The sequence below is a fragment of the Loxodonta africana genome, chromosome 3 (genome assembly GCF_030014295.1).
Source record: "Loxodonta africana isolate mLoxAfr1 chromosome 3, mLoxAfr1.hap2, whole genome shotgun sequence".
Taxonomy (NCBI): Eukaryota; Metazoa; Chordata; class Mammalia; order Proboscidea; family Elephantidae; genus Loxodonta; species Loxodonta africana.
The window spans coordinates 190,236,973-190,250,690 of NC_087344.1; the positions used below are offsets into that span (position 1 = coordinate 190,236,973).

At 44.0% G+C, this 13,718-nt stretch overlaps 1 protein-coding gene across 2 annotated transcripts in view; it reads right to left on the reverse strand.

The window, feature by feature from the left end:
* Positions 1 to 13,290, reverse strand: part of FCRL4 (Fc receptor like 4) — a 33,440-nt gene extending 20,150 nt beyond the window's left edge. Inside the window, exons 1-6 of one of the 2 annotated variants that reach the window (XM_023554127.2) lie at positions 12,496 to 13,290; positions 10,589 to 10,609; positions 8,694 to 8,933; positions 6,541 to 6,795; positions 5,995 to 6,279; positions 4,409 to 4,696 (exon numbers count right to left, since the gene is read on the reverse strand). In XM_023554127.2, the coding sequence (XP_023409895.1) occupies positions 4,409 to 4,696; positions 5,995 to 6,279; positions 6,541 to 6,795; positions 8,694 to 8,933; positions 10,589 to 10,609; positions 12,496 to 12,610 (1,204 nt within the window). In that variant the 5' untranslated portion in view covers positions 12,611 to 13,290. Of the gene's footprint in view, positions 1 to 4,408; positions 4,697 to 5,994; positions 6,280 to 6,540; positions 6,796 to 8,693; positions 8,937 to 10,588; positions 10,610 to 12,495 lie in introns of both variants that reach the window. The other variant, XM_003414949.4, reaches the window with a different exon arrangement.
* Between the last annotated feature and the right edge of the window lie 428 nt (positions 13,291 to 13,718).

Genomic DNA, 13,718 nt, shown 5'->3' on the forward strand with positions numbered 1-13,718 from the left:
CAGTTTCCTTAATTTAGGATAATACCCAACCTTGCAGGGTTGTTCTGGGGGTAAAATGAAATTACACTGTGTAAAGTGATCTGCTTACTGTCTGTTTCAGAGAAGCCCAATTCTTTTTTAATTACCTTAACCCCCCAAAAGGAAGATAAGTAACTTACACTTATTCTGGAATTACCAACATTTATGTGTAATCGGAGCCTTGGTGTCGGATATGTGTAAATTATCAACACATTCCCGGCCACCAGTGCGATTTACAGTGTAAGAGCCTTCTTGGAGAAGCAGAACTCCTTGTCTTCAGTGTCCCTCTGGATTACAGGGCATTCAAGAGTCTCCAGAGGGCGCCTCTTGACATCGGTGGCACTAGAGTTGGTGTCACGCAGTGCGGTAACTCATGATGTCTCCCCGTCCCCCCATGGACCTTCCCTGTGGGCTTCCTCTGATACCAGACCATACAGAATCCTTAGTAATGTTTACTATCAATTTTAATCCTAGAATAATAGTGATTAAATATAGTCGTGACCTGCTTAAATGTAATATTTCTTAGATTATACAAATACTAACAAAATTGTTTTGTAAAATCTTTCTATGCTGAATTAAAACAGCATTAGTTACGATGTTAGAAGTCACTCAGCAGAAGCCTTTTTTGATTTTTCTCCTTCTTTTCCTTTGATTACTACTTCATTTTCAAAGAAGTTATTGACATAGGTTCGAAAATACTAATTACCACAATATTGTAGTTAAAACACCAGGAAATTTGACAAAATCATCAACTTGACAAAATCAGCAACTATGAAAACACTGGCAGCAACTAAAACAACAATGAAACCACGTGTTTCAAAGCATCATTGTAATTGGGTAATAATGACAGCTTTGATGGGAGCGCATTAAACCAAACCAAACCTGTTGCTGTCAAGTGGATTTTGTTTCTATGAGTCGGAGCACATTAGAAGGGTTCAAAAATTAGCATTGAGTTTTAGCCTTGTAGGTATATTGATACATGTAAACTGGGCTTATGGAAAATGTTTTTGTTGTTGTAACTAACTACAGGGATATTCTTATAAAAAAATAATGAATTCCTGCTGAAACCCTGCCTGAAAAATTTATAGACATTTTAGTGTCACCCAGTGTGGTCTGCACCCCTCAAGTCCCCTTAGTGATGCCACTGCCTCTTGGCAGCTTTGAACTGCTCTAACCCTCTCTCTCCTTCTTCCAGATGATTCTAGAAATGTCCTTCAAGTTATGCCCAGCTCAACCCCAACTCTTTCCTCCTGGAAATTACGCTCAAGGTCGCTGTTCCCCAACTATTCCCATAGCGAGATGCTGACCTTCTGGAACATACAGTTCTGGAAAAACAGCTCAGTCCAGCACCTGGGAGGGCCCTGTTTGGTCTAAGGACTTGCCTCGAGGGAGCTGAAGGGAGAACTGTGCAGCCGAGCTGATAGCACAGCAGAGCCCCAAGCCCTAACCACCTAAGCCGTTCAGGTTCAGAGCTCTCAGCTGTCAGGGCTGACTGCCCTATAAACAGCACAGCCATCTGCTCAGTTACTATGGTTGATGGGAGGTACTTGACTATATAGTATTTTTTTGGAGAATTTTGACATTGCTCTCTCTCTCTTTGAGCTAAGTGATTGCATCTAGGTTCAGATCTGGGCTCTGTGGTGTATAAGCTCTGGGACCTTATGTAAATTACCAGACTTCTCTGAGCTTCACTTTCCTTTTCTGTAAAATGGAGTTAATATTATCTTTATTTTCTAGGATTGTTACTAGAATGAACAAAAATGATGCATGTAAAATCCATTCATTCAACAAATATTTATTGAATACCTAATATGAGGCAAAGGTCCCTAGGTGGTGCAAATGGTTTGCACTTGACTGTAACCTAAAGGTTTGAGACCACCCAGCAGTAACATGGAAGGAAAGGCCTGGTGATCCTCTTTTGTTAAGATTACAGTCAAGAGAACTCTATGGAGCAGTTGTCCTCTGTAACACATGGGGTCACCATGAGTTAGAATTGACTCGTCAGCAACTAACAACAACCACATAAGGCAAACAGTGTCCCAGGCACTTGGGATACAATAGTGGTCAAAACTAAGACCTATCCTCCCAAAGCTAATATATCTGTGGGAGACATTAATAAGCAAACAAGGAAACACATAGCATGTCAGTTGTGATAAGTACTGTGGAGGGAAAATCAAGCAGGGTAGGGGGAAGGAGTGCTAGGGGAAGTGTGTGTTATATATGGTGATTGGGGGAGGCCTCATGAAAGGTGATATTTGAGCAGAGATCTGGAGGAAGTAAGGGGGTGAGCATGAGGTTATCGGACAAGAGCGGTGCAAAGGGCTTGATATGAGAACATGCCTGGAAGGTTTCAGGAAGAGCCAGGGGACCAGTGTGACTGGAATGGAAGGGATGAGGGTAGAGAGGTGGGAAATTAGGTCAGAGTGATAGGAGGGCCAGATCATATAGGGCTTGGTAGGCCATGGAAGAGATGTTAGCTTTCATTCAGAAGGTGATGGGAAGATTTTGAGCAGAAAAGTGACATGATCTGATTTATGTGTGCTGTGTCGAGAATAGGCTGTGTTGAGAATAGACTGTGGAAAGGAAGGGGTGGAACAGAGGACCCGTTAGGGTGTGACTGCAATAATCCAGGCATGAATGCTGATGTCTTTCACCAGGCCATGGCAGTGGAGGTGATAGGAAATAGATTCTGGGTATACTTCAAAGGCAGAGCCACCAGGATTTGTAGGTGGATTGGACATGGGCATTTAATTAAAATTAGAAAAGGAGTTAATGAATGATGCCCGGAGTTTTGACCTGAGCGGCTAGAAGAATGGAGTTTTATGTACATCAAGAGGAGGAGAGATTCCAAGCAGGAACAGATTTAGGGTGAAGTGAAGAGTTTGGTTTTGGATGTGTTAAATTTGGGATGTTCATTGGCCATTTCTGTGGAGTGGTTGATTAGGTACTTGAATATGTAAGTCTTGAGTTCAGGCGAGAAATCTGGGATGTTGGTTGAGTTTGGGTGTCATAAGTCTATAGAAGTCACAGCATGTTTAAAGTCATGGGACTGGGTGAGATGACCTAGAGAGTGGGCACAGACAGAGAATAGTCTGAGGACAGAGTTCTGGAATGCTCTGAAATTCAGAGGCTGGAAACATGATGTAGAGCCAGTCAAGGAAACCAGAAAGGAGTGTCCAATGAATAGGTAGAGAACCAAGACAAAGCTGGGTCCCAGAAGTCAAACAAAGAAAGTATTTCAAGAAGGACGGAGGGAACAGCTGTGTCAAAAGCTGCTGGTAAGTCATAAAATGAAGACTGAGAATTGTTCATTGGACTTAGCAACATGGAAGTCATTGATGATCTTGACAAGAGTAATTGTGGTGGAATTATGCCAGCCTGGTGGCACTGGCTTTGAGGGACAATAAGAGAAGGAAGAGAACAAGTGGAGACAACTCTTTTCAGGAGTTTTCGTGTAATGAAAGCAGGGAAGGCTAGCCTCCTAGTAGCTCCTCAAGAAAAGCTACCTTTATTGGGTAGTCAGGGGTGCAACTGAGCCTGAGATAGAGGAAGCATTGAAACCCAGTCAGTACAAATCACTCATTTAATGCCAGAATATTTGAGTGGAAACCTGGGTTGACTCTGTATGGCTTCTTAGGGTCAGAGGAAAAGAAGAATATGAGCTAGAACCAGAGGATCCCACAGTAAGGCTCTTCCACTGACAGAACTGGGCTCTGTATTCACTGTCTGTACTTGGAAATTTCCTGATCTGCGTACGGTTTGCATACTGAGAACCCTTCCTGCCTCCAGTAAAGGAGAAAAGAAATTCTTTATGCGTTTGATTTAGTCGTACTTGACTGGCCTGATAAATGCTGTTTTTTAATTGAAAGAAGAGGTATAGTTGACGCTTACAGTGCCAGAGCTGGGCTCCATCTTAAAATGATGTTAATGAGATAAGGCTGCTCTTTGAAATCAACACACAATGGATCATGGCACCAATCAAAAAAACCAAATCCCATTGCCACCGAGTAGATTCCGACTCATTGTGACTCTATAGGACAGAGTAGAACTGCCCCACAGAGATTCCAAGGAGTGCCTGGTGGATTTGAACTGCTGACCTTTAGTTAGCAGCCATAGCTCTTAACCACTATGCCACCAGGGTTTCCAGATCACGGCACAGACATATAAAATCACTTCCAAGAGGCAAGATGGCTTCTGGCCAGCACGACCTCACTGTAATACTTCCCATCACCAGACTGAAGTTATTCATATTCTAAGAATAGAAAGTGTCTATTGCCAGCAAAAATGGAAATGGAAAAGGGCGAGTCACAAAGATAACATTGGCTATGTCTGCCTCTAATATAAGGAAATTCACTGAGAATAAATAAGGTCAATGGAGATAAAAACTTACTTCTCACAGTGATGTTCATGACCTCGCTCTGAATGGGGCCGAAGCCGTTATCAGCTGCACAGTAATATTCCCCAGCATCGCTCTCACTGATAACAGGGATCTGCATCTCTGCTCTCTGGGAACGCTGAGATGTCCTCCCTACTGTCTCATTCATGTTCTCCCTGTGCCAGGAGAACGTGGTGTCTCCTGTGCCCTCAGCCATGGAGCAGACAAGGACCAGCTTCTCCCCTTCAACTGCCTGCCCCCCTGGAGGTCGGGTCTCCATGAGGACTCCAGACACAGGCACTCCTGTATGAACACAAGACAACAGGTGGAGATAGTGTTAGCTATTTGGAGTCCTTGGGTGGTGCAATGATTAGCTTGCTCAGCTGCTAACCGAAAGGTTGGCTGTTCGAGTTTTTCTCCTGCTATAATTTCTCCCATTTCTAAGCACAGAGATCTTACATAAAGTCCATTAATAATAATAATAATAAAAAGAGTTAGAAAGAACTCCTTGCTCCATTAAGAAGAAGGAAGGGCTTGGATGTTGGACAGTATCATTTTTGTGTGACTTTACTATATCCTCTTTAGCAAGTGCCAGCAATGTGGCCCAGAAGGCAGTGGATTTTGGACTTCCAGAAGACATCACTAAATGTAATAACTTTTCCATCCTGATACACAAGATCCCAAGAGGGGAAAAATTGTCTGTCCTATAGAGAAGCATTTGTTTTTTTCTGATGTCCTAGCTGGTGGTCCCATCACCTGTAGTTTCTCATACTGTGGTGCCTTGCATGCTGCTACAGTGCTGGAAGCTACGTTGGCAGTATTTCAAACACCAGCAGGGTCATCCATGGTGGACAGGTTTCGGCGGAGCTTCCAGACTGAGATGAATAGGAGGAAAGGCCTGGCCATCTAATTCCAAAACTTAGCCAATGAAAACATCATGGATCCCAACAGCATATTATCTGATATAGTGCTGGACGATGAGAACATGGCTCGGGACCAAGCAATATTTCTTTCTGTTGTAGATCAGGTTGCCATGACTCAGAGCTAACTCATCAGCAACTAACAAAACAGCTAGTGTTCTGATGTATTTTGGGGATGGGTAATAGCAATGAGGGCATGATGGCACTGGGTTGGACCACACCCATTTCCAGAAGTCCTGCTTTGGTCCCTAAGACCAGCTGGTATTTACTGTATTTATCTCTGCGTGTACATGTCCTACTCTCCTGCTTTGCACAATGCAGCACTCGTGTTGTTTGTTGCTGTTGATAAGGAAGATGTAGATGTTTGAATTCTAAAGTAAATAGGTCACCCCTGGATCTGGCATTCTAAAATCTATAGCTTGGTACCAGGGCACCTTGCTGTTTTTGTTTTTTCCCAGCTCTGGTACTTAGTTTCACGAATCAGCAGGGATGATGGAGTTTCAAAAGTAGACTGAAGGGAAATGAAGGTGAAAATGAAATCCTGAATCTCTTTCATTACAGCGCTTCACTTCTCAGCCTAAGGCCGCACATTTCTCAGGAGGACAAGCCCATCTCTGTGGTGGTCCCCACTTCCACAGGCAGGAAGCAGCAGCACCCCCGCCCACCTGCTCCAGCACTCACTCTGCACCTGGATCCGTAGCGGGAGGCTGCACTTGCGCACACTGAGGTTCGCCGTTCTGGCCTCACACCAGTACCGTCCTGAGTCCTCGCTCCAGACGCTTGGTATCTGGAGTTCTGGGGACCTGCTCCAGTTGGACAGGATGACCCCTTTGTCTCTGAAAAAGCTGAAGTGAAGTGGAGTGTGCAGCCGCTCTGGATGAAGCTGGGTGTGACAGCTCAGGTTGACAGGATTCCCGTCGGTAGGCTGGGAGGCTGTGGCTTTCAGCTTCGGAAGAGGAAAGAGCTCTGGAGACAAAAGGTAAAACCGATTCTCAGGATGAGGGGTTTGAGATCTCCGACAGAGCCCAGCAAACTTCAGACACCCTGCCTGCCAGACCCTTCCAGCACGTTTTTCTTCCCCAGATTCATTTGCTTTTTCTGTCTCTTAAAGGACTTAGGCCTCTCATCTATCCAGAGTTTCAAGGCAATCTACAGATTCCCTCCTGACATACCCCGTTTCCCCAGGCTGACTTTGCTGAGAAAATCTACATGAAATCAAAGGTTTACCTTGAACTCGGATAATTTTGTTAGCTGATTTAAGTAGATATTTTTTGTCCTCATAGCCAATGCATGTATAAGAGCCACTGTTTTTTGAACTTGCTCGTGGGATCAAAAACTGCAAGCTCTCATTAGAATGAGAAAGAAAGTTTCCATTGAGGAAGTATTTCACGGCCATCAGCTTCTCTTTCCCTCGCTTCTGACATCTCAGAACCAGCGTGTCACCTTCAAACACAGAGTGTGGGGACTGTAGAATGAGGGAGGCTGGGAACAACACAGAGACAAGATATTGTCATTCAGGGCACTCCTGCTACCTCCTTCCTCTGTGTCTCTTGAATTAGCAAGCATATCTAATCAATCATTCAAGGACAGAATCAAAATATAAAGACTCTAATATGGGGAGAAAAAGCCAAAAGGAGAGATATGATCAAAATCCTTGACATCACAGGGTATGTCAAAGAAGCACACCAACCTGCTCATCAAATCTCAGAGCAGGAGCTATCGAGGAAGTAGCTTTCAAAGAAATCTATAAGGAAATATTACAGTGTGTTTGAATATGCTGTGTGGCTGTGCAGGCTTCTTGTCAGAGACACAGGTCTAGGTTCAAGGGACAATGAATGTGGTCCATAACAGAAATTCACATGATCTTTAGTTCCTAATTAGAAGATGAAAACCAATTTCCATTGAGTGGACCCTGACTCATGACAACCCCATGTGTGTCAGAGTAGAACCATGCTTCATAGGGTTTTCAATGGCTGATTTTTAGGAAACAGATCTCCAGGCCTTTCTTCCGAGGCATCTCTGGGTGGATTCGAACCTCCAACATTTTGGTTAGCAACCAAACACCAACACCCAGGGACTCCTAATTAGAGGTTACCTCTGTCCATTCTCACTTAGATGACTACCAAAAAGAACCAAACCAAACCCATTGCTGTTGAGTCGATTCCGACTCATAGTGGCCCTACAGGACAGAGCAGAACTGCCCCAGACGGTTTCCAAGGAGCAGCCGGTGGATTTGAACTGCTGACCTTTTGGTTAGCAGCCATAACTCTTAACCACTACACCACCAGGGTTTCCTAGAATGCTTAATCCTATAGAGCAATGGTCGTGGAGGTGCTCCGAACTGTTATCTAAACCAGCCAAAGCTGGACAGGAAGAAATAAAAAAGAAGTAACAGAGAAGAGACAGATATTAGGGAGGTGGGGGATGATGACATTGGAGATCTCCCACCTCTGAATTCTTTTACGGCACTTGTAACTTATGCTCAATATATTTATATGCATGTAACTTCTCCCTTGGAGGCCTGGTGGTGTAGTGGTTAAGAACTCAGCTGCTAATCCATCAGCCACTCCCTGGAAACCCTATGGAGTAGTTTTACTCTGTCCTATCAGGTCACTAAGAGTTGGGATCAACTCGAAAACAGCAACAAGTTTGGATTTTTGGTTTTGGAATTTCTTCCTTAGGTCCCTGGGTGATAGAAATGGTCTGTGCTCAACTACTAATTGAAAGATTGGTGGTTTGAATCCACTTAGCAGTGCTGTTTAAGAAAGGTCTGGCAATCTGCTTCCATAAAGATTATAGCCAAGAAAACCCTACGGAGCTCGGCTCTACTCTGTAACAAATGGGATCACCATGAGTCAGAATCGACTCAACAGCAACAGGTTTTTTGTTTAATTTCTGCCTTGTTGTCGTTAATAGGTGTTGCCAAGTCGATTTTCAACTCATAGCAACCCATGCGACAGAGTAGAACTGCCCCAGAGGGTTTTCTTGGCTGTAATCTTTACAGGAGAAGATCACTACTGCATGGTTTTGAACCGCCAACCTTTCAGTTAGCAGCTGAGTGCTTAACCTTGAGAAGTCCTTAAGGGCAGGATGAACGTTAACGTCACCTTTGTATCCCCTAAAACTAACCTATTTCCTTGTAGATGGAAGAAGTGTAGGAATAGGTGTTCAACATTGCTTGTTGAATAAACATTAGGCATTTAAGCCCAAGTTTAAATGGTCTGAAAAAATTTGTTGACAGTGAGGGACACTGTGAAATGGAAAGTATTTGAGGTCCAAGCTTAGACCGGAATGAAGGACCCCTGTTCCTGGAAACTCTGGGGAGCTGAGAAGAACTAAAACCATTTCTAAAGTTTTAACTCAGTCATCTTCTTTCTCACCTGAATAAAATTGCAAGTACACAGGGCTGCTGGGGGGTGAGTCCTGGGTCTGGCATCTGTACTGTCCGGAAGTATGAACCTTGAGGGTGTTTCCTGGGGTTTCTTTCTCACTGAGCTTACTGTACCATGTTGTTTTGCCTGGGGCATAGAAGCCAAATCCACCGCAAGTCAGAAGCACTGTCTCTCCTTGGAAGACTGGGGTCCACGGAGGTTGGAGGGAAATCACAGGCCTGGGAGGAGCTGCTGAGGAGGAGAAGAGTGTGAGGTGGAGATGCTGCAGTCCCAGCACGGTGGTTAGTGTGGGAGAGACTGGAGGAGCCTAAGAAGGCCCTGGGGAAGGCTGCCGTTTCCCTAGGCTGCAGGTCTTCCAGCTGAGCTCACCTCACCTGAGGGGAAGTGGCTGCTCAGTGGTCTATAAGCCTTTCAGAGGAAAACCCCAGCAGCATCTACTCACCATCAAAGAGCAATGATGGGGACCTCAGAAGCCCTCCTACCTTTTCCAGTGAACCAGGTGCTCAGGTAGAGAGGCGCGGATCTCATTCCTCCTGGACTCCTGCCCAAGCTCCTTGGGTTACATGTACCTTTCTAAGATGAACCTTTGTGGGGTGTGGGCATGCAGTGGGTGGAGGTTGTAGATGGAAGGAGCGTAGGAATTTGGGGGGCAAATAAGCTCGGAAAAGAATCCAAGCTACATTTTTATCGACAGGAAGCGGAAGTAGGTATGGGGCAGATGAGCAGGCTGTTGTCTGAAGAGAAATTTATATTCAGATAGCCACAAAGAGTATGTGTGCAGGGAGTTAGGTTCTCCTAACTCCCCAAACCTTAGACACTCTCGTAACAATAAAATATGGGCCTTGTGTGAAATTGGGCCCTAAGATCTTTGAAACATCAATAGGTAGAAGCTGGAGAAACTGTTATTGAGGCTTTTCTTTTTCTTTTCTTTTAACCGAGTGTTCATTTTTTTTAGTTTTATAGTTTTGAGGTTGTGAGAATTAAAAACAAAAATGATTACAACACAAATCATGTGCTATTGGAAACATCCACTTAACCATTCTTCCCCCGTTTAATGCTACTGTCTAGCCTGGTCAAAGATCCGTGCTTTGGAAGGCTCATCGCTCAATGGGTGTACCATGAAAATTGATTCAGAAAGTGATATATCAGATTCTGCTCAAGATGCAGTAAAGTCATTGTCATTCGTGCTATTAACAGAAAAATATCGACACAGAATACTCAAGTTTGGGATAAATTGGTTACACATGGTTAGAGGCGGTACTTTCTTTGGGCTAAACCCAAACCAAACTCACGCCATCGAGTCAATTGCGACTCACAGCGACCAAGTAGAACTGCTCCATAGGGTTTCCAAGGCTGTAAATCTTTACAGAAGCAGACTGCCATACCTCCTCCCGTGGAATAGTTGGTAGGTTGGAACTGTCAACCTTTTAGTTAGCAGGCGAGCCCTTTAAGTACTGTACCACCAGGGCTCCTTTTTGTTTAGGCAGGAGCTAGGAAATGAGAAGTAGGAAAGTTGTTTGAGTCCCAGCCTCCCACTTTGAGGTAATGGCTTATGTCCGTCGTTCCCTCTCGGGATTATATGCATCTTGCCAGGTTCAGCTAGAATCCCACATCAGGTGGGTGGCATCCTTTTTTCCTGTGAACTCTTGGGACCTATATCCCAGGCCGGTCCATGTTCATCCATCACAAGGGCAGGTTTGGTCTGAGAGTGTGATTCCCAAATACCTCTGATTCTTAGAGTCAGAGCCACCAAACTAAGTGATGGTTTCATACAATGAGGAAAATGATGAAGGGGACAACAAGGCCAACCTGCAAGTATTTGAGATATAATACGGTTATTTGGATGCCTAGAAACATAAAGAGAAAAGAAAAGGGAGACTTACCAATTTTCCCACTGACTGGAGCTGCAAGAGAGTCACAAGGCAAGGATTAGCACAAAGCAAGGAGTCTCAGCCCTTTCACCCCAAGAGCCTGTATGCACACATCCTACTTCCAACCAGGAGGAGGAGAAACATGTTTAATTCCACCCACCCCTTGGAAACCCTGGTGGCGTAGTGGTTAAGATGTATGACTACTAACGAAAAGGTCAGCAGTTTGAATCCACCAGGTGCTCCTTGGAAACTCTGTGGGGCAGTTCTACTCTGTCTTATAGGGTCACAATGAGTCAAAATCGACTTGACGGCAATGGGTTCATTTTTTTTTCTTCTGAGAAACAGGGTAACACAAAGGACTCAGATAGAAACAGTTTTGAATTTTAGCTGTGTGAACTTTGGCAAACTACATAAACTTTCAAGGCTCAGTCTCCTCACCTGTAAAATGGCTATCATAAAAGTGACCTCCCAGGCTGTAATGCAGTAATGAGTTACATAAGTTAAAACCCCAAAAAACCCACTTAAGTCCTTGGTAAATGGTTCCTGTCATTGTTTCGTATGACTATGGCTGCCTCTGAGACCTGGCTCCACTGTCTTTTTGGCTGGAATGTTCTTCTCTTCCTTCAGTACCCAGCAAAGTCATACCCATGAGTTAAAAAACAAAACAAACAGGGTACAGATAAAATCCCACTTCCTCTGTGAAACCTCTCTCAATGCCCCTGGGCTGCAGAGACCTCATTATTCTCTGAATTTAGAACACTTACCACTGTAGCTTATTTGGGACTCATAACTAGACACACAGTATGGGGTAGCTTCCAAAGTCAGATTATTGGTTTGAATCCTGACTCTGCCACTTTACTAGCGGCATGAAGCCTAGGCAAGATACTGAAGTCTCTGTGCCTTCGTTTCCTCATCTGTACACTGGGAGCTATAAGAGCTCCAGCTCATTAGTTGTTAGAGGGTCAGATTGATCAATACATAGGATATTCTTACAAGAGTGTCTTGGGTATAGTCAAAAGTTAGTAAAAATCTGTTATCATCACACACCATCCTATGACCCATTGCAGAACATTTTTCTTGTACTGCCAAGTCAAATGTTCTTGCATTCCTGCTTTGACTTCCAGTCAGAGTGTCAGCTCTTCAGGGTAGAGGCCAGGTCCTCTGTGTCTCTGTGCTATGTCAACTATACCCACTCATTCACCATTTACTGAGCTCCCATGATGTGCCAGTCACGCTAATAATCCTTCCCTGTGTTAGGGTCTGGGGATACAACTGGGAACAAGACAAACATGCCTGATAAATATATAATGTATGAACGACTGACTAGTCTTTCATTCCCTAGCTTCAGCTGCTAGGAAATCAGTGGCTCATCTGGACAAATATTGACAAGTAATTCAGAAGCAGGGGGGAGAAAAATCAAAGGGAAACTGTTGAATTTCTTTTCTTCTCATGCTTTTTAGAAACATCAGAGAAGGTTTGATCTTAGAATACAGAGAAAGAAACAATTATTCTCAGCAGGAAGGCCATTTCTACCTCAGCCCACAATCAGGGCATAATCCTTTCACTAGGGGCTCAGTTCATCTTTTACTCTGGGTATTGCATAATCTCTGATTAGGGAAGTCACTGAATCTAACTTTTTTTTTTTTTAATATATATATATGAAAAAATTAAGCCTACTTTTGGGATAGGTGGAATTTTCCCCAGGCAGTTAAAAGCAAAAGTGAACGAAGGACATACTTTTGGAAATACATTATTTTTTCCCTCATACCATTAAATCAATATCTTCCACCCTTTCATTCATTTTCTGCTGTTTTGAGATGGGAGTAAAAATCTGTGTGTTCAGCAGCCCAGAGGAGAGGACTTTTGCTCTGGGAATATCCATGTTTCTCAGTGAACAGAGCCCTCTCCTCCCCACTTACCGAGCACCAGCAGGGACACCCACAGCAGCATGGATGCCTTCTCCAGAAATTGAAGGAGGAATATTCCCTGGGAGATGGGCCAATAGAACCCAGATCCAAAGCAGGCCGTGTCCATACCACCACCAAGGAGTGAGTTCAGCAAAGGACTTCTCTGAGTATAGCTGGTTGCATTAATGAAGTGAAAGGGAGAAGAGGGGAATCTTGTTTAACGTGTTTTCCTTGTGTGAGAGAATCCCGATGGTGACAGTCAATATTAAACAGAATTATTTAAGCGCTGCTCTGACACTGTGGTGTGGATGGCTTCTCAAGGCTTTAGCTGGCGTATTTTCAGAACAGCTCAGCCCCTGTCTTCCAAAGAAATCCCAACTTCTCCCTGCTATTGAAAACCAGGCAACGCTGGAGTCCTCTTGAGAAGTATATAATCCAAGTATGAATCTGAAGCGCTCCAGAATTGGAAAGCTTCTCACTCAGTGCAGACTTGCTCCCCTCTGACCCCTGATGGCTCCCTCTAGGCCACCTCGAGCTAGCCATCCATCTGTCTGATGCAGTATCTCAGTCACAAGGCAACCCACTTCTTGTCTAACAAATGAAAATACACTGACTCATCTGTCTCAAGGGAAGCCACAACCTTCGATCTGAGTAAGAGGCTAACTGTGGGTGAATTATAGCCGTATCACGTTCATCCTGGAGAAGAGATCATAAATTTACTGAAGTTGCTAGAATCATCTCGAAAAATACATACTGATTTTTAATCATGTGTCAGACATGGTGCCAGGTGCTGGGGGCTTAGTGGTAAGCAAAATTCAGTAAGCTTTCATTCTAGCTGGGCAGACAGAAAAGTAAACAGGAAACGAGAGTGAAAGTGCTCTGATAGTCCAATAGGAGGGACATCTGACCCAGTTCTGGGGAATCAGAGGAGGTTTCCCATGGGAAGTAACGACCAAGTTCAAAGGATACCTTTCAGGGACTCAGAGAATAGTACAAAGGTGGAAGACGGTCACCATCATCGTCACTACTGTCATCATCACCCTCATGATATCTGTGATTAAACAACCCTTGACCTTCCCATGAGGGGAAGATCAGACATTGAATGAATAATGAGTGGTCTGTATCTTTCTAATATAATAATATTTCCTATGTACCTACAATAGTTTTTTTTGTTTTTTTTTTCTATTCTATAGTAGTGTTTGTATTGAACAATAACTCTAACCAGGCAATGTCCA